This window comes from Aulonocara sp. 'chitande type north' Nkhata Bay, linkage group LG14, assembly GCF_057382095.1.
Source record: "Aulonocara sp. 'chitande type north' Nkhata Bay isolate Kocher_YH1m ecotype deep benthic linkage group LG14, A_spYH_male_GT1.1, whole genome shotgun sequence".
NCBI classification, from domain to species: Eukaryota; Metazoa; Chordata; class Actinopteri; order Cichliformes; family Cichlidae; genus Aulonocara; species Aulonocara sp. 'chitande type north' Nkhata Bay.
The window spans coordinates 39876631-39898092 of record NC_141357.1 but is presented as its reverse complement, the minus strand read 5'-3'; the positions used below and the strand labels follow the sequence as shown (position 1 = coordinate 39898092).

The 21462-nt window shown below is 41.3% G+C and overlaps 1 protein-coding gene across 1 annotated transcript; it reads left to right on the top strand.

Moving 5' to 3' along the window:
- Window positions 1–1636: 1636 nt before the first annotated feature.
- Window positions 1637–2662, top strand: LOC147315275 (uncharacterized). The gene has a single exon (XM_086260352.1). It carries the CDS (start codon window positions 1797–1799, stop codon window positions 2403–2405), a length of 609 nt encoding a protein of 202 aa, XP_086116478.1. The 5' UTR covers window positions 1637–1796; the 3' UTR covers window positions 2406–2662.
- The last annotated feature ends 18800 nt before the right edge of the window (window positions 2663–21462 follow it).

Sequence of the window (21462 nt, the reverse complement as noted above, 5' to 3'; positions counted from 1 at the left end):
ATGGCAGTGACCTTGTTTGTGAAATAAACTAATTGTATTCAGACGTTGAGTGAACTGGTGCACAAGGACCATCAGGAGAAACAATACTCTTAATTGTTTTAAACAAGAATTTAGGGTCTTTCTTTTTTGAAGCTATGAGGTGTGACAAATACTCAGTTCTGGCATTTTCTACATGTCATTTAGTAAGAGGAAAGATTATTTAAGGTGTAACCTATAGACCTCAAGCTTGGAAGTCTTCCACAAACGTTCTAACTTGCGACAATATCTCCTGAAATTACAAATGTTTTCATTTATCCAAGGATGAGATTTCAAACAATTAAAAAACAATAAAAGGTTTGCAAAGAGCTGACCTTAATCATTTGCAGCTCAAATGAAGTGAAGGAATCCGAATTCATCAGTCTGCATGTGAATCTGTCCTGGTGCACAATAGCAATGCTAATGAACGTTTTCAGTTGTAGTGGGTTTTCTATATAGCTTGTTGAGTTGCGGGATCTAGGATCGCACCCCTCCCAGGCACCTGTCAGACCAGGGGGGCCAACATCAACATTGTGGGGGCTCGTCTGGAATTAGTGCCTCCTCTTGGCGGCAACTAATCATTAAGTAATAAACTAAGACTAACGTCCTGGACCAACGTGCTACGCCTGCTCCATCTGAGGTACCAGAATGGCGGCTTTGCAAGAGCTGCAACGAGGAATACAGAGAAAACTTCATGAGCTTATTAACACTGCTAAGACAGAGGTGCTGTACTAGCTTGTAGACACCATCAAGGATGAGGTGGAAGATGACCTACCAGGACATGATGCAACAGAGGTGGAACTCTATGACTTCATTGTGGACTTTTTGAAAAGTGACCGCCTGGCAAGTCAGGAGGACCAAGGCATGTCTCACCTGCTAGTATTCAACGACTTCATCACTGACCTGCAACGACCTCCGGTGGCTGGGTGCAGAAACAGACTCTGTTATAACACCATCAGTAGTTAGTGTGAAGGCAGATAGTACGGTGGCTGGGAAGAGCAAATCGCAACAAATTAAAAAACCGCAACAAATTACAAAAACCCACAACAAATTACAAAAACCCGCAACAAATTAAAAAAAAACCCACAACAAATTACAAAAACCAACAACAAATAAAAAAAACCCCACAACAAATTACAAAAACCCACAACAAATAAAAAAAAACCCACAACAAATTACAAAAACCCACAACAAATAAAAAAAAACCCACAACAAATTACAAAAACCCACAACAAATAAAAAAAAAACCACAACAAATTTAAAAAAACCACAACAAATTAAAAAAAACCACAACAAATTACAAAAACCAACAACAAATAAAAAAAACCCCACAACAAATTACAAAAACCCACAACAAATAAAAAAAAAACCACAACAAATTTAAAAAAACCACAACAAATTAAAAAAAACCACAACAAAGTACAAAAACCCACAACAAATAAAAAAAAACCCCGCAACAAATTACAAAAACCCACAACAAATTAAAACAAAACCCGCAACAAATTACAAAAACCCACAACAAATTACAAAACCCCACAACAAATTACAAAAACCCACAACAAAGTACAAAAACCCACAACAAATTTAAAAAAACCCACAACAAATTACAAAAACCCACAACACATCTTACTTGGCTCTCGGCGAAGGCGGTCGCACTTTTCTCCTCTCCTCCTTCCCCTTATCTTCCCTGCTTAGCCTCTTGTGTCCTGTCTTGTCTCGTGTGCACTACTTTTCCCTGGAACAGTCTCTCACTGTCGTTCTCTAAAACCTAATAGAGAATTATGGATTTGATCAACTGGTCTCTGAACGCTATTGACACCCTCTTCTCAACGAGAAGTCTGGGCTCGGGAGAGCCCGAGTGCCCTGGAGGGACTTTCCCTGCCGGATACACGATGGATGGGTGGCAAACCTGGAGGATCTTGTGCCTGGCGGGACTGTCTATCGAGGACGCTGAGGATATTTACCTATTCGGAACCATGATAACGGGGTTCTTGCTGATCGGAGCTGGCTTGGCCCTGACTTATCGGAGAAATAAGAGAGCGGAACCGGCTGTTCAAACTCCCCCTAAGCTGACCGCTGGAATTGAAGCGATGGGGCGAGGCGCGGCCTCCCACACCGAACGCAGCATGGTTAACACCTTGGAGACGCTTACAGCTGCCGTGAAGACTCAAACTAACACCATTGAGCGTATGATGGGATACATCAGAGAGGGGCCTGCTCACAATAACACCCTTGAGCGAAAGTTGGATAACATCGCAGAACGGCTCACTGCAGCTGTGGGGTCTCAGAACCAAAAGAATGACAACACCACGGAACAGAAGCTTGATACCATCATGGGGAGGCTCGCAGCGCTCCAACGGGAAATCGAGGCCCCAGTGTCAGAGTGCTAAATTCGCTGCTCGCATAAAGGAGAAATCAACAATATTCTACATTTGGACACCACGGCGCCAGCTGCTAGGCCCAAGGCTGGAGCCCACCAAAACAACTCCCTGATAACGACTGTGTGATGACTATTCTTCCCATCCCATGAAGGACACCTGGATCGGCTGGAGGACTGTTTACTTAGCCTGATACGGCGAAGGACACTGTCTCAGCTGAACTATGGACACGCACACACATACACTTACACTGATAAGCATGCACTCATCCCCCTCCCTTCCAAACGCCTTCGATGCTTGTTCCTGCGGGGGAAGGCAGCGGGTCTGCGTGCCGCGCTGAAATGATAGCATGGTGCAGGACGACTGCTGTGTTCCTTCGAATCACCCCCCACCCCCTATCCATCCCCTGTGGCTTGTCATGTGCTCTGATGTTGTGATGTGGACATTAATGTGCTCTCTGTGCAGAGGAGTTTTTTTGTTTCCTGTTCTCATGCTGTCCTCCCATAGGTTGCCCAGCGTGTGAAGAGGTCTCTTTTTTTTTCCTCTTGTACTTTTCCCAATGTTGTGTAATTTTTTTCAGTGTTATTCTCTCAACGCTGCCGGTCTCTGACTGTATTCCCATGTGATGTCTTGTTGTTGTGTGTGTAAGTCGGGGGGGGTCCTATTCCTCTGTGGGGCAACCTGCATATGGCCAATAAAGCATTCATTCAATTCAATTCAATTCAATTCAATTCAATTCAATTCAATTCAATTCAATTCAACAAAGTACAAAACCCCACAACAAATTACAAAAACCCACAACAAATTTAAAAAACCCACAACAAATTACAAAAACCCACAACAAATAAAAAAAACCCCACAACAAATTACAAAAACCCACAACAAATAAAAAAAAACCCACAACAAATTACAAAAACCCACAACAAATAAAAAAAAACCCACAACAAATTACAAAAACCAACAACAAATAAAAAAAACCCCACAACAAATTACAAAAACCCACAACAAATAAAAAAAAACCCACAACAAATTAAAAAAAACCACAACAAATTAAAAAAAACCACAACAAAGTACAAAAACCCACAACAAATAAAAAAAAACCCCGCAACAAATTACAAAAACCCACAACAAATTAAAACAAAACCCGCAACAAATTACAAAAACCCACAACAAATTACAAAACCCCACAACAAATTACAAAAACCCACAACAAAGTACAAAAACCCACAACAAATTTAAAAAAACCCACAACAAATTACAAAAACCCACAACAAAGTACAAAACCCCACAACAAATTACAAAAACCCACAACAAATTTAAAAAACCCACAACAAAGTACAAAAACCCACAACAAATTTAAAAAAAACCCACAACAAATTACAAAAACCCACAACAAATTAAAAAAAACCCACAACAAAGTACAAAACCCCACAACAAATTACAAAAACCCACAACAAATTTAAAAAACCCACAACAAAGTACAAAAACCCACAACAAATTACAAAAACCCCACAACAAATTACAAAAACCCACAACAAATTACAAAACCCCACAACAAATTAAAAAAATCCCACAACAAATTACAAAAACCCACAACAAATTACAAAAACCCACAACAAATTAAAAAAATCCCACAACAAAGTACAAAAACCCGCAACAAATTACAAAAACCCACAACAAATTACAAAAACCCACAACAAAGTACAAAAACCCACAACAAATTCCAAAAACCGCAACAAATTAAAAAAAACCCGCAACAAATTACAATAACCCGCAACAAATTAAAAAAAACCCGCAACAAATTACAAAACCCCACAACAAATTACAAAACCCCACAACAAATTACAAAACCCCACAACAAATTAAAAAAAAACCACAACAAATTACAAAAACCCACAACAAATTAAAAAAAACCCACAACAAATTACAATAACCCACAACAAATTACAAAACCCCACAACAAATTACAAAAACCCACAACAAATTACAAAAACCCACAACAAAGTACAAAAACCCACAACAAAGTACAAAAACCCACAACAAATTACAATAACCCACAACAAATTACAAAACCCCACAAAAAATTACAAAAACCCACAACAAATTACAAAAACCCACAACAAAGTACAAAAACCCACAACAAAGTACAAAAACCCGCAACAAATTACAAAAACCCACAACAAATTACAAAAACCCACAACAAAGTACAAAAACCCACAACAAAGTACAAAACCCCACAACAAATTACAAAAACCCACAACAAATTACAAAAACCCACAACAAAGTACAAAAACCCACAACAAATTACAAAACCCCGCAACAAATTACAAAAACCCACAACAAATTTAAAAAACCCACAACAAATTACAAAAACCCACAACAAAGTACAAAAACCCACAACAAATTACAAAACCCCGCAACAAATTACAAAAACCCACAACAAATTTAAAAAACCCACAACAAAGTACAAAAACCCACAACAAAGTACAAAAACCCACAACAAATTACAATAACCCACAACAAATTACAAAACCCCACAAAAAATTACAAAAACCCACAACAAATTACAAAAACCCACAACAAAGTACAAAAACCCACAACAAAGTACAAAAACCCGCAACAAATTACAAAAACCCACAACAAATTACAAAAACCCACAACAAAGTACAAAAACCCACAACAAAGTACAAAAACCCACAACAAATTACAAAACCCCACAACAAATTACAAAAACCCACAACAAATTTAAAAAACCCACAACAAAGTACAAAAACCCACAACAAATTACAAAACCCCACAACAAATTACAAAACCCCACAACAAATTAAAAAAAAACCCGCAACAAATTAAAAAAAACCCGCAACAAATTACAATAACCCGCAACAAATTAAAAAAAACCCGCAACAAATTACAAAAACCCACAACAAATTACAAAACCCCACAACAAATTACAAAAACCCACAACAAATTAAAAAACCCCACAACAAATTACAAAACCCCACAACAAATTACAAAACCCCACAACAAATTAAAAAAAAACCCACAACAAATTAAAAAAACCCACAACAAATTACAAAACCCCACAACAAATTAAAAAAAACCCACAACAAATTAAAAAAAACCCACAACAAATTACAATAACCCACAACAAATTACAAAAACCCACAACAAATTACAAAAACCCACAACAAATTACAAAAACCCACAACAAAGTACAAAAACCCACAACAAATTACAAAACCCCACAACAAATTACAAAAACCCACAACAAATTACAAAAACCCACAACAAAGTACAAAAACCCACAACAAAGTACAAAAACCCGCAACAAATTACAAAAACCCACAACAAATTACAAAAACCCACAACAAAGTACAAAAACCCACAACAAAGTACAAAACCCCACAACAAATTACAAAAACCCACAACAAATTAAAAAAAAACCACAAAAAATTACAAAAACCCACAACAAATTACAAAAACCCACAACAAATTAAAAAAAACCCACAAAAAATTACAAAAACCCACAACAAAGTACAAAACCCCACAAAAAATTACAAAAACCCACAACAAATTACAAAAACCCACAACAAAGAACAAAAAACCCGCAACAAATAAAAAAAAACCCGCAACAAATTACAAAAACCCACAACAAATTACAAAAACCCCACAACAAAGTACAAAAACCCACAACAAATTAAAACAAAACCCACAACAAATTACAAAAACCCACAACAAATTACAAAAACCCACAACAAATTACAAAACCCCACAACAAAGTACAAAAACCCACAACAAATTAAAAAAAACCCACAACAAATTACAAAAACCCACAACAAATTTAAAAAACCCACAACAAATTAAAAATCCTTGACGGAAAGGGATTGTCTGAAATACCGGAAGTGACACAACGATTAGCCTAATAGGGCTTTTGGAGCGTGATGTCACGAGAAGGGGCGTGGCCAGGATTTTTGGTTGAGGCGCCATGTTTCTGGGCCAAACAAAGCGCTAGCAAAGAGGAGCGAAAGTACACGGATAACACCAGCTATGGTTCGTACTTGCTGTGCGGTCGGTTGTAAAGTTAGATCGCAAGACCAGCAAGAGAATAAGGTTGAAAATGGTTTATCTTTTCATTCTTTCCCCAACTGGAAGCAACATGAGGCAGCTTATGTATCGGATGTTGCCAAAAGAAGGCATCTAGTCTGGATAGCAGCTGTGAGACCAGCTGATATCCAGTTCTCTTCCATCTCCAAATATCTGTTGGTGTGCTCCAGACATTTTCATTCAGGTAAGTTATAGATATGTTCATATAACTCTTTATCCGGTCTTTAAGTCTGACATCACTAGCTGTGTCTGGGCTCAAACTCCGCTGCAGGTCCATAAATCACACCATCACTATGGCATTACTGAGAGTTGAAAAACTATCTAAAGTCTTTCATCTGTAATAAAATGATCAGCGTTCTGCTCTACCATGTATAACAATTGAGTTTATCATCCAGGCATCCATGAAAACGAAACGGAATTCATGACATTTAACAGAGTTAGAAATTAGCAGGAAGTTAGCTCGCTAGCTTCTATCTAAATGTCTAAATGTCTCGTATTCAGAGAAAATATTACGCATTTCGTATTGAACTGAAAAGGAACACAGTTTGTCCCGTACGTCAGCTAGAATGGAAAAAGACACAAAGCTGGAGTCAATCTGTGTCTTTACGCTGCACGGCAGCTTCTTCTTCTCTCATTCTCTCCCCCTCCCTCTCCTGTTGCTACTTCAATCATGAAACTGATCAATGATCAGCTGATCGGCTTTTCTCTCGTTTGTTTATCTCCCACTTTCCACCAGAAAGAGGAAACCAGCAGATGTCGCGCTAAAAACTGGCTGAGTTAATGCCAGTTAATGCGACATCGAAATGCAGCTGATTGAAGTGAAAAGCTCGACTCTGTGGGGGTCAAAGTTCGCAGAACTATGAATGCAGCTGGAATCCACAGCTGTGCGTGTTCATGGAGCTGCATGCTCACCTGCTGGACATCACTACCTGACAGGTTTAACTGTCTTCAGAACATTGCAGAGGCCTTATTGACAGTGTTTGGCTCTACATGTCTGTGTGAGCAGATTTTCTCTCACATGAGTCCTCAGGCAGCCTCTGAATGCTGGAGACCTGTGTCTCTGAGTGGGAGACCAGAGATCACATTAACATGTGTATCCCTGTATTAACAAACATGCTATATTGGCTTAGTTTATTTTTCTTATCATTGTTGTGAGGAGACCATAAATAGCATTTGCATTTTCTGTTGTACAGTTCATTTGCTGTTATGGATAAAAAGTGTCTTTTTTTTGTTTCAAAATAGCTGATAACTATTCGCTGATAGCTGCAAACATCTGTAAACAAATATAATCTTATAAAGTTGTTCTATATAGTGTGTAACTGTTAATATAGAGCGTTGTTAAATTTATTGCTAATGCAGTCAATGGAAATTTTAGATGTCACTCATCATCAGAAAGGTTGCCGACCCCTGATGTCGACAGATTGATGAAGGGCTATCTGAGAATTTGACAGAAGCAGAGATAATCCACACTGTCCTAAAGATAATTAAACCAGGTACATTTTAAGGATATGTTAATGACCAAACCTGGATTAACAGTGGCTAAGCTCAAACGGTTCCTTTGAGCACACCTGAGAGACAAGAGCAGTACAGAGCTATTTCAGGAGCTTAACAATGCTAAACAACAGGACAGATAAAGTCCACATCAGTACATGTACCGGCTAATGGGGCTAACACAGCGCGTGATGTTTGGTTCTCAGCAGAGTAGCTCAGAGTTCCAATATACCAGGAGTATACAAGGAGTATTTCTTCATTCATTGTATCAAGGAATGAGTAGAAATACACTCATGTCCGAAGAGACCAAGTCAGTTAGTGAAGAGGTAGAGAGACAGACTCGCCTAGGTCAGACACATAAAGCAAAAGCAGTCACAGTTAGTGCCATGCAGCAGGGTGAAAGACAACTTGCAGCTCAGCCTCCAGCCGAGGTCCAAGCCACCGTCCTGAAAACCCGAGCTGAAGTCCAGGCACAACGAGCAGCCCTGCATGAACTAACAGCACAGGTGTCTGCTTTGGCCAAGACTATTGAGAAGGCTCTCACTTCAGAGGGAAGCCCTTCTGAGTCCACACAGGTCAGCTCACTCAGTACTGCCCCACCATCCAAGTCCTCCGTGAAAGGAAAATGCAGGCCCTGTATAACCCAAGGGATTGCCAGTTGTAACCACTGTTTCCAGTGTGGCCAGGAGGGACACCGGGCCGTGGGCTGTCTGTCCAAGTACAAATCAGGAAACACCAAAGGGTCACTGGGGAGGGACCACCAGTGATCAGACAAGAGCCAGAGTCCCAAAACATTGTAACGAACCATGAGAGAAGGACTCCAACTGATAATCAGCCACTCTTAAGAAAGAGACCAGGGAAAGGAAACCATGTAGTCCGACTGATAGGCAAAAGGTGTATGCTTACCTGTTACCTTAATGGTGTACCAACTGAGGTGCTACTGGACAGTGGGGTTCAGGTCACAATAATGGCAAAGTCGTGGATAGAGAAGCACCTACCAGCCACCGAAGTCAGGTCGCTTAAAGAGCTTTTACCAAATGATCCACTTAGAATAACAGCAGCTAATGGGACGGATGTCCCCTTTGAGGGTTGGGCTGAGGTACTAGTGGAAATCAGAAGTGAAAAACATGGCCAGGTAGCCATACATGTACCCATGTTAGTGAGTCAGAGCTGTGTGAATGGTCTGTTATTAGGTTTCAATGTGATAGACGAACTCGTCCTAGAATGTCTGGAAAAATCAGGGAGCGTCAGTTTAAGTGATTTGCTAGCAGAGGCATTAAAACTCCATCGAGATACAGCTGAAACAATTGTTTCTGTTGTCAGCAAAACCCCAACGTGCCAACAAACTAGGAATGAGATGATCAGATTAGTAAAGAGACGTCTCACAGTTCCTATTGGCCAAATATGTCAAGTGAAATGCCACATCAGGGATTGGCCTGAGGAAGGGACAATGTTATTTGAACCAGCCTTAAAAAGAGATGTCCCAGATGGACTGGATTTATTTCCTGCTTTAGTTATCGTGCCTCCCGGTGCATTTAAAACTGTAAAAATCCCAGTCTGCAATTCAGCCAAACATGATATCTTCTTGCCACCAAGGACGGCCTTGGGCTGCATAGAAGGAATCATAGACAGTAGGCCAACAGACTTTGGTCCCCCTTATCAGCAGCCAGGGCAGTCAAGTACTGATACATATATATGTACCACGCAGGGTAGCCAAGCCAGTCACAGCAGTGCCAGAGCAAACAGTATCCCAGAAACTTATACATCCAAAAAGTGGCATCCTCCTGTTAACTTGGAGCATCTTGACCAGCAGCAGCAAGAAGTTGTGCGTTAGATGCTCTTTGAGGAATCTGATGTGTTTGCTAGAGGGGAGGGAGACATAGGTTGCATACCCAACTTGCAGCTAAAGATTAATGTAACAGACAACAATCCAGTTCAAAAGTGCTATAAGTCTATCCCTAAGCCTTTGTACCAGGAGGTTAAAGACTATGTGAAGAATCTCCTAGACAGAGGTTGGATCCGCAAATCTGTGTCCTCATACTCCTCTCCAGTTGTCTGTGCCTGTAAGAAGGACCATAGTTTGCGGCTATGTGTGGACTTTATGGGACTGAACAAAAAAAACACTTGCAGATCGTCATCCCTTGCCACGCATACAGGACTTACTTGGCAACGTGGGTGGCAACACATGGTTCTCAATATTAGATCAAGGAAGCGCATATCACCAAGGGTTTGTAAGTGAGGAATCCAGACAGCTCACAGCTTTAAATAAACCGTGGGGGCTTTATGAATGGATTCGAATCCCATTTGGTTTGACAAATGCACCTGCAGTATTCCAAAGGTGTATGGAGGGAGTGCTCTATGGAATTAGAGATGAGTGCTGTGCTCCATATCTTGATGATGTGTTGTGTTATTCTACATCCTTTGAGGCACATGTCAACCACCTCAGACAAGTTCTGGGCCGCATGAGAGAACATAGGCTCAAACTGAGATGCGTGAGTTGTTCAAAAGAGAGGTTCGTCATCTTGGACGTTTAGTATCAGGAGATGGAGATTGATCCACAGGACTTGGAGGCAATCTTGGCTCTGAAAGATAAAGTGCCTCACACTGTTAGAGATGTTAAGTCCTTGCTGGGATTCCTGGGGTACAATTGCTCCTTCATTCAAGACTTTTCTCGGTTGGCTAAGCCGCTGTTTGAACTTCTCCAGAAACCTAGCAGTGCTGACAAAGGTAAAAACAACAATCAACATGAGACAAATGGCCAGCAAAAACACCAATCATTTGGACAGCAGAGCACCAGGGTGTTTTGGCTAAACTTGTGGATGTGCTGACGACTCCACCCACCCTAGCATACCCAGACTTCAACCTTCCATTCATTCTACACACGGACGCATCCAGTGAAGGGTTAGGTGTACTTTGTACTTCCCCAAAGAGCTCCAATGGAACATATAACCACCAGCAGTCTTCTCGAGTTCCTTTGTATTGACTACCTACACCTAGAGCAAAGTCAGGGCTATGAGTACATTCTTGTTCTTGTCGACCACTTTACACGCTTTGTCCAGGCGTATCCAACAAGGAATAAATCTGGGAAAACCGCAGCTGACAAAATATTCCACGACTTTATCCCTCGCTTTGGATTCCCAGAGAAACTTGTTAAGGTTCAAAATATTGGGGATGGAGACAAGAGAAAAAACCACAATAACAACACTGGTCCGGCCGGGTTGAGTCAAACGATGATTTAATGATCACACACGTGGGAGATGGACACTGATGCAGACAGCCTCAAAATCTCAAAATGGTGGAGCATTGCTCAAACTTTTATAACCTCTGGTGCCTCCACCTTATCATAAAAAGCCTAAACATTCACATGCTCTCTCTCACACAGCGCCTAAGCTACGACCTTGGCTCCCTGTTTATCTGCTCCTGCTGAAATGGGGCAGAAAACTCCAGCACACTCTGTTCTCTTCTACTCAGACAAATTAGACAATAACCTTCTGCGAACAGTATTTCTTATAACTCAGCAATATAATGCATCATAAAACAATATCATTCATTCACAACAAGTCAGCAATTTAATGTAATGCAAATCAGTTTAACTAATGCAATAGTTATCAGCTTCTTCTAATTCAGGAGAATAATGCAAACTAAAACTACATAATAATTCACAATCTTTAATTAGGGGTATAACATGGCATAAAATAATATCATAATTTTACAATTCCCCCTGATGAGGTCATTAGAATAATGACCTCACAAACACCCTGTAGCCCAGTGTGGCCGGGTTCATCTCTTCTCACTCCTGAGGTCCTTTGTCCCCCTGAGGGGCAAACCACATGTAAGATGACCTCTGTGTTTGCGCAAGTCAGGTGCAAGACAAACTATTACTACAAGGATAGCAGGTCCAGATGACACTCCCCTGTTCTCCCACAGCTTTATTTGGTGTTCCCTGATACCATTCAGACGTAGACTAGAACCTCTGTCCGAAGAGCTCTTAACCTTTATTTTATTGCTGCAGCTACCAGTGTCGTCCAGTTGGGTGATCCTCTGCTCTTAATTCCTCAACCTTAGGGGTTAGACAACCCTTCAGTCGTAACACAGATCAGGGGATTATTCTGCTCCGATTTCAAACAACGATCTGTGTATTCTCCAGAAAAAGGAACAGGAAGGTGCCCCCTTTTTGCCCAAAAGCCTCTCGAACTTCGTTGGTCTGGTGTTCCCGGATTTCCGCCAACCCCTTCATGGTTATTGCTGTGTTTATGGGATCCATCCTTTTGTGGTGACTAGCTGGAGCCCAAACGCCATGACCCTTGGACCCAGTTGATGTCTCGGCAGTCACTGTGTCTGACTCTGCTACGGAGGATCCTTGCATCTCTGTGACCTCGTCTGGTGTCTGTTCCTTTCTCTGTAAGAGACAGAAAACCAAAACACCTCTCTTCCTAACCCTAATAATCTAATGTTCTTATCTACTGACCTTCTAGTGATTCAGAATTGGTCTAAAACATTCAGAATGTCCCAGGGACTTATTCTAATCATATCTTATGTGTGTGTAAGCATGTTTGCATTTAGCCCTCCGCACTCAAGGCATTTCTTACACTTTATCAGTCCGGACAGTCACGCCGAACGAAGCTTCTGACCTTCAAAAGGCCGAGTGCCAACTCGTTATAAGCACATTTGCAAGGTGTGTCTGAAGATTATTGAAACCCCTCTTTTTAACAAAAGACAAAAAATTAACAAATCTTCTAAACGCTATTCAGTTCATTTCAATGAGTAATGATTAAACATGAAAGTGATAGTTTATGCTTTTTCACTGATTCTCTAAAAGGTCCGTCTTCTCGGACCGCTATTAGCTTAAGCTTTACCATTCCTAAGGTATTAAAGACACAAATGAAGTTATAAAATGTTCAAATAATCCTGGTTTGATGTTAAAGCTCAACTTTCCCCCCTTTTTTGACACATTCCAATGTGTCAAATCAACGGAGCTAGAACATTCAAAAAAAAAGTTAGGCAGCTACAAAGTTTCCCAGACTCTTAAGGTGATCCGCGTGTAACGTTCTGACTCAGGTATTTAATATTTTAATGAATCTCGTTTAATTAACTGCCACTATTTAAACTAACCTTAAAGACATAATTTAAGAAAAGATCACAAAGAATAACATGATATCAGTGTTTTGTAAGCGCGTGCGGCCCTCCATGCTCGAAGCCTTTCCCCTCAATAGATCAGTCAGACATTCGCGCTGACTGTAGCTTTTAACCCTTATTAACTTGAGCACAACTCTACAATGAGCAACAAGTTGCAATATGTATAAAAATGATCATGGTTACACTTGCAATGAAAAATTATATCATTATCCTAACACCTGTAAATAGAAGATTCATCAGAGGTTATAACAATCACAGGAACACAGATGTTAGTATAAGGTCAAAAGCTTCAATAAATGATCATCGATGCAATGCTTGTTGCATGATTCTCATACAATAATAATGCTGACATTGAAAATAACAGTATAACACCCCCTTTTGTCCCGTTTCACTTGACACCTAAACGTTTATAAATGCCTCTTTAATTCTTGATTTTATTTCCCCCTGTTCTCCCCTTACTGACCACAGCAGGGGAATCTTAGTTTTGAATCAGCCATGAATCCAGCTCACCTGATTCATCAGTGAGCTCCACCATCACTGGCGTCTGACAGGGTGGCGCTGCATACTCTTCCTTTAATATCACTATTTTCTACCTGTTAATGAGAGTGTTTTAACCTGAAGTCGACTACGTCCACAACAAGTCAATACAGCTGTAAATGTGGCCAATTATCAATCTATTACCAATCAATAACAACAGATAACTTCTATTTTATGCATGCTTTTAATCAACCACTCACCCAGAGGATCTCCAATCCCAGCAAGTTCCTTCTCCTCCTTTAATGAGTCTGTCCTCCTTCCATGCCCTGGTAACTGGTCCATCCAGAGCCATATGATCTCAAATATACATACAACAAGCCAAACCACACCTTGGTCACACCAACCCCCTCCCACCCCCAAGATGTCCAATGCCATCCTAGTATGGACTGTCAAAAGTGGCTTTAACGCTGACTGTCCTGACAATCCATCTCATACTTTTCCTGGTCAGATTTGCCAATCTCTGCACCAGGGTTTTAAACGTTTCGCCATTTTCATTAGGTTTTATTTTTTATTTAGTTTCGACTCCAGATTTTCAATTTTTTGCCAGTTGTAATTAGTTTTTACCAATTCTTTGCTAGTTTAGTCTAGTTTTTATTTTCTGAAAATCCTTAGTTTCAATTTAGTTTTATTTGTGTTTTGCAAAAGTTAAGTGTAACAAAATCCCAGTTCCATCATATCAGTCATGCTCTTCTGGTTATCCTTGGGTGTTGAGACTAATAACTATTAACTCTTGCCGCACCGAGTGGTCCTAATTTTGATTAAAGTTAATTGATAACCTTTTGAAGGCGATTGTTTCACACCTTTATTTAGATGTCCCAGTCCTGTTATCTCGGGATACATCACGCTGCCTTATCTGGGGTTAGCTGTTTTCTTGGGATGCGAGTTAAGTGGGTGAGCTCTTCAAAGAGGGGGAGTGTGCTCCCCCTGATGAGGTCTTCTAGGTAAGCTAGGTTAACCTTCTTGTGTGAGCTTTTCAAGTGCACTTTTAAAGTTTGTGGGATTTTTTGTTTTATAAATGTCCCTCAAGACCCCCTGATGACCCAGTAATTCATTTTTGCGCACTGTAGTACACATTTAGTTTTTTGCTTGTAGCTCTCATACTCTACTTGCCACTCCTCTAAGTCCTGATGTTTCTTAGAGAGGACAACAGAACCTTTAAAATTATATCACATGTGTGGGGGTGTGGCCTTGCCAATTGTTTTTCCCACCTTTTCAAAATGGCTGGCGTGCCCACAAGCACATTTTATGGAAGAAAGAAAGGTAAGCTTGATATTTACAATTAAAATGTTTTGTTAAACTCAGATTTTTATTTTATTCAAAAAATAAACATCTGGTAAATAATTTCAGGGGTCTTTAAGAATTAGGCTCATTTACTTTCACAGGGAACATGACTAATTTATTAATGTGTGCTCTACACATTGGGACTTTATATTTATATTTATTTCACTTTTTCCTAATACCCAACTTTTGACAAAAGCGGAGAGAATTCTTAACACAATTATTAAGGGAGATTCAAACATAGATTTTTCAAAATATGAGAGGGTCAGGACCCACTAAAAGCCACACAAAGATTATCGAGATGCAGTGGCAGATGTAATAGAGAAAGACACAGGGCCACCTGAAATCTGTCGTCCTATCTGGTGCAAAACCAACATGTAGTAGAATCTGGAATTTTGATTTTGAGTTAAAAATAAAATATGGGTAAAATGCAGAAATCTTTTCCAGTAAAGTAAAAAAAATAAGTGTCGCAATTATAGTTGAATCCATAACACCTAATTGTTAGAGATGTTAAGTCCTTGCTGGGATTCCTGGGGTACAATTGCTCCTTCATTCAAGACTTTTCTCGGTTGGCTAAGCCGCTGTTTGAACTTCTCCAGAAACCTAGCAGTGCTGACAAAGGTAAAAACAACAATCAACATGAGACAAATGGCCAGCAAAAACACCAATCATTTGGACAGCAGAGCACCAGGGTGTTTTGGCTAAATTTGTGGATGTGCTGACGACTCCACCCACCCTAGCATACCCAGACTTCAACCTTCCATTCATTCTACACACGGACGCATCCAGTGAAGGGTTAGGTGTACTTTGTACTTCCCCAAAGAGCTCCAATGGAACATATAACCACCAGCAGTCTTCTCGAGTTCCTTTGTATTGACTACCTACACCTAGAGCAAAGTCAGGGCTATGAGTACATTCTTGTTCTTGTCGACCACTTTACACGCTTTGTCCAGGCGTATCCAACAAGGAATAAATCTGGGAAAACCGCAGCTGACAAAATATTCCACGACTTTATCCCTCGCTTTGGATTCCCAGAGAAACTCCACCACAATCAGGGGAAGGAGTTTGAGAACTGAACTTGTTCAGCAGGTTACAACGGCTGACTGGTATTGGTCATTCACGAACAACGCCATATCACCCGCAAAGCAATCCAGTAGAGAGACTTAACCGGACCCTCCTTCAAATGTTGCATACTCTGGAGGAGGAGAAAAAGAGTCAGTGGAAAGATCATCTGGCTCATGTTATACATGCCTATAATTGTACAAGGCATGAGGCCACCGGTTTCTCCCCATTTTTCCTCCTATATGGCCGATCTCCACGTTTGCCTGTGGACTTGCTGTTTTTGCCCAAAAGAAATCCTGAAACATTAGATCGACAGTCATATGCACAGAAATAGGAAAAGAAGATGCGTTTCGCATATGAAATGGCAGCACAAAACAATGAGAAATCCTCTGCTAAGGGCAAGAGACAATATGACCGTGCAGTGAGAGGTGTTGTTCTCTGTCCAGGTGCCCGAGTGCTCCTGAGAAACCTGTCAGAACGAGGCGGACCTGGCAAGCTGCGGGCGTACTGGGAGCAGGTAGTGCACCGTGTGGTGGAAAGAGTCAACAGTGGACCGGTTTACCGAGTACAGCCTGAAAAGGGTCCGAAAACAGTGTGAGTACTCCACAGGAACCTACTGCTTCCAGTAAATGAACTGCTCCTGAAGGAAACTCCTCTTTCACAACCTGAAAGGAGACCATACAAGGTAACAAAACAGAAAACGGCAGTTGTTGACACACATGACCAAAACACAGACAGTTCTGATGAAGAATACTCTTACCAAAAGATTCCATGTTAAAGGCTGAGATTTTGAAAGGAAGAACAACCACAGACAGTGCACCATCCTCAGGCTGAGCAAAGACTAAGAGCCCCAGCTCATGAATTCCACCCTTCTGTCATGGAGGAAACTAACATCCCAGATCAGGATGAGAATGTACCGCAGGCACACTACAGAGCTTTTGAGGACATTGCACTGGAAGACAAACATCACACTGAGCCAGACCTGCGTAGCAAGCCACCACCTAACCCAACAGCTGATGGGAATAAACAACAAGAAGAAATAGAAATTGCGAGGAGATCGCAGCGCACTGCCAGGCGAAGAGAGATGTTCACCTATAACACCCTGGGACAACCATCATACCAGCAATGGAACGCAGGGGTGAACTCTCTCCTGCCCACATACCCTCTCCAGGGTATTCCCAGTACTCTTCCACTCCCATACTTCACATACCCACATCCATACATGGACAACTGTTACACTCAACCACAGTAACTAGAGACATACATCCCTCAACATGAAAAGTGTCAGGAGACAAAAATAAAAATAGGGGAGAGTGTAAAAGGTTAACATGTGTGTTTAAGTTTAAATATGTGGTTAATAAATCTGGATTAAACTAATAGTTTAAAAAAAGTTAAGAGATAAAAAGACTTATGGGGATTTTAGTTCAGTTCATGTCTTCATAGAGGGAAAAAAAAGAGAACACCCCAGTTGTGTTTTTCTGTGTTTGTTATGTCTCATTGCTGATTCAGTATTTTCCCACTACACTTTACATCTTCCCTGGCATTACTTACAAATACCACTAGGTGGCGCATAGTGCTCAGGAGGATCGTGAACCCCCCTTCAGGCAAATCTGCAGAATAAATCCTGCAGTTGAACTGTAAACAAGTTCATGATCTGTGCCTCTTTATTTCAATACACAGGTGGGTTACTAGTCCTCAAAATGACTAAAAGGTAACACAGTAGAAGCAATAAGACTGTTGTGAACTTGTCAATGAAAGTATAACGTTGTAAGTTAAGTAATGCTGAAGTACTGTGCTTAGAATGAGATCGTGATGTGAACGTGGTTGTGCTAGGCCAGGGGTCAGCAACCTTTAAGACCCAAAGAGCCATTTGGACACAGTTTCCACGCAAAAGAAAACACTGGGATCTAAAATGAAGATAACACTGTATATATTGTTTTTTTTACCTTAATGCTTTGTGTGAACAACTAAGGTGTGTTGCTTATGAAATCCATGAAGTGCTACAGAGAAAATTACATTTTATTTATGTAATGAACACATTTTGAACTCTTAAAGAAATATAACAAAAAGCAAAGACACCCAGCTGAACTAAATGATCCATGTAGCAAAGAAAAACTGTTGTGAGCCGCCAGCCTTATATCGCCTTTGGGCTTTTGGAGCACAGCAGAGCCTTGACCTGAATTTTAAAAAATAATTGGAAAAAAGCACTATGCTACTAAAAAAATGAAAAATAAATATTTGCAAAATTCTGCATAAATATTTTTTATTTACTTATATGTATTTTACATGGTAAATGTGTGTGGTGGGGCTTGGTCTGCGGTACCGCTGCAGGGGAGGCGGACGCACCTGAGCTGCACCCACAATCACGCCTCGCCACCTTAAAGTCTGTGCTATCTATGCTGTTGTGTTAGTGTGTGTCGGGCTGTGAGCTGCAAAGCTACAGCCGGCTGTGTGCGTACAGCAACCGTGTGTGAAAAGTGGTCAATAAAGAGAAGCTGTAAAGCGTGTTCATGCAAACATCGTCGGGTCTGCCGTGATATGTTTACAACGGGACTGTAACTGTAAGCTGTCGTCTGTGAGGCGTGAGCGTGTTTGTTTTTAACATAGTTCACGGCTGCTGACATAATGTGGATCCCAAGATCCATAATTGGCCTACCTGGGGTTGAAAGTCTCGATAAATGCAGGTGTTTCGGCGGGTATACCGACTTCAGCGAGTGTGACGCTTATTTTGAGCGACGAAAAATAATAAAATATAATTTTCATTTTATATTTCAATATCAAAATAATCTTTCAATTTAGAACTACAAGTTTAAAAAGAACTAATACAAAAAAAATACACTTCAGCTAAATACTTCTAATTTATTTTCCCAAACCACGCGGAGCCGCAGTATAAGGACTAAAGAGCCGCAGGTTGTCGACCCTTGTGCTAAGCTAATGGACTGGCTAGCGGGAGAAGTGAGTTTCAAGTACCGTAGCAATGCTAATCAACGTTTTCAGTTGTAGTGGGTTTTCTATATATGTTGTTGAGCTGCGGGATCTAGGATCGCACCCCTCCCAGGTACCTGTCAGACCAGGGGGGGCAACACTTGCGACACTTAATAAATGTACTACTACAAAAGCAAGAGGATTGAGTGAATCATATAAATTCTAAAGAAATATATTTTCTTATTAAGCAAAGCTTATTAAGCAAAACTATCATGTTGAAGTGATCTTAATTGTCTCTGTATCTTTGAGCTATGGTACTAAGATGTAAAAAATATAACTGTTTGATGTTCAGTAATGACTCTGGATTCGTGATTACTAGCAAGCTTTGTTTTACTGTGTAACTGAGCAGACATTACATGTAAGCAACTTCACTCTCACCTTCGCGCTGTCTCATTGCGTGCGTGCACAGCGTACTACTCGGAACAGGTATATGAAAGCAGCATTAACGAACAATATTAGTCAGATGTTCTACATCCCCTTTCTTTAGCTTAGGACTGTATAAACGACTAACAACATCTTTAGCAATAATACATTAGCAACATATCCTAATCCATAGCATTCTAGCCTGGACATTAACGAATTACTTCACACCTGGAACTGTGTCATTGGTAAGAACATAGTGAGCATTTAACCTTGTTAACATCACGTCACATGTAGTGTCCATTGAGGGTTTTTTTCATGTTACAGTCCATCTCTTATGTCTTAGTGTTCATACTTGGGGTTTGGCTTGCAGACTCTCCCAAACTGTAATGTAATGTAACCTAATGTAAGCATTACTTGCCAGGCGACAGGGGGACTGGACAGGGGCTTGTGTGAAGTTTTGTGTGCGGCTATGTGTTTGTTCTTCAGTGTGTTGCACAGGTCTTTGGATGTGCTGTGGGGAACTTGTGGTTGGTGGTTGGGCCGCGGTGTAATCATCACGGGAATCTCCGTGTTGTGGTGGCGGTTCAGGGACTGGGAGGACATGCCTTCGGTTCCGCCTGTACTCTCCGCCTCCTGACTGGACGATGTATGAGCTGGGTTCCGTGCAGGCTTCCTTGATAGTCCCTAAGGAGTCATGTCCATGACGCATTTGCATCCGCACAACCTCACCTGGCATGGGGGGACGGAGGGGTCTGCTGGACTTGTCATAGTATTTCTTTTGTGCATGGCACTTGTGAACTAAGTTTGTTTTAACAGCTCTGTTGCTTTTGGGGCTGGGAATGAGCAGACGTTTACACACAGGTAGGGTAGTGCGCGTCTGTCTTGACATCAGCCTTTCAGCTGGAGAACCTAGTGTGTGATCTCGTGGCACATTGCGGAGATTGAGTAGGTTGAGGAAGACATCTGTTCCATCTCTCTTTGACCTTTCCATCAGCTGCTTTGCACTGCGAACTGCACGTTCAGCCAGTCCATTGGCCTGCGGATAGTGTGGGCTACTTGTCACATGAACAAAGTCCCAGTCCGAAGCAAAGTCTGCAAAGCGTTGGCTAGTGAACTGGGTGCCATTGTCTGATATTACTATGTGCGGGCAGCCATGGACGGAAAAGTGTCTTTTGAGCTTCGTAATGACAGTGCTGGCAGTTAGGTCACGAAGCAAGTCTACCTCGAACCAACCTGAGTAAGAGTCGACTACAACCAGGTGATGTCGACCATTCCACTCAAAGATGTCAGTGGCGATGGTTGACCAGGGTAAGTCCGGCACTGGATGTAGCTTGAGTGGCTCTTTCTGTTGATGTGGTCTGGTGCTGTTGCACACCGGACACGCAGTTGTTTCTTGCTCTATATCTTCAGTCATTGTGTTTAGTAGCTTCAGTCATTGTGTTTTGTGCATTTAGTAGCTTCTGTGCCTGGGTACCCTCTGTGGAGGATGGCAATATAATCCTTTTGCAAAGACTTTGGGATCACTGTCTTCAGGCCTTTTATGACAATGCCATCTTCTAGGGTGAGTTCATCCAGATATGGGTGGTATTGACGAAGTTCTGTGGGCAGCTGAGTTTGTCTGCAAGGCCAGCCTCTCATTATGACAGTGCTCAGTTTCTGTAGCTCTGGATCAGAGGCAGTGTGTTCCTTCAGCTGGGTCAGCCTAGAAGAAGAGATTTGTTGGATCGACATGATCTCGTAGTCTGCTGTTTCATCACTGTGCTGATCTGTCGAGCTTGTGGGAGCACGGGACAAAGTGTCGGCGAGGTACATCTGCGAGCCTTTTTTGTACACCATCTGAAAGTTGTACTTCTGCAGTCTGAGCATCATGCGCTGCAGTCTGGCTGGAGCTGAGGATAGTGACTAACGGCTGGTGATCGGTTTCGATTTGGATTTGCTTTCCATAGATGTAATCATTGAACTTGGAACATGCGAATACAACTGCAAGAAGTTCCTTCTCGATCTGTGCATAGCGCATTTCGGTCTGCGTCAGAGTATGAGAGGAGTAGGCGATCGGGGCGCCTTCCTGGAGGCATGCAGCCCCGAGTCCATACTGCGAGGCATCACACATTAG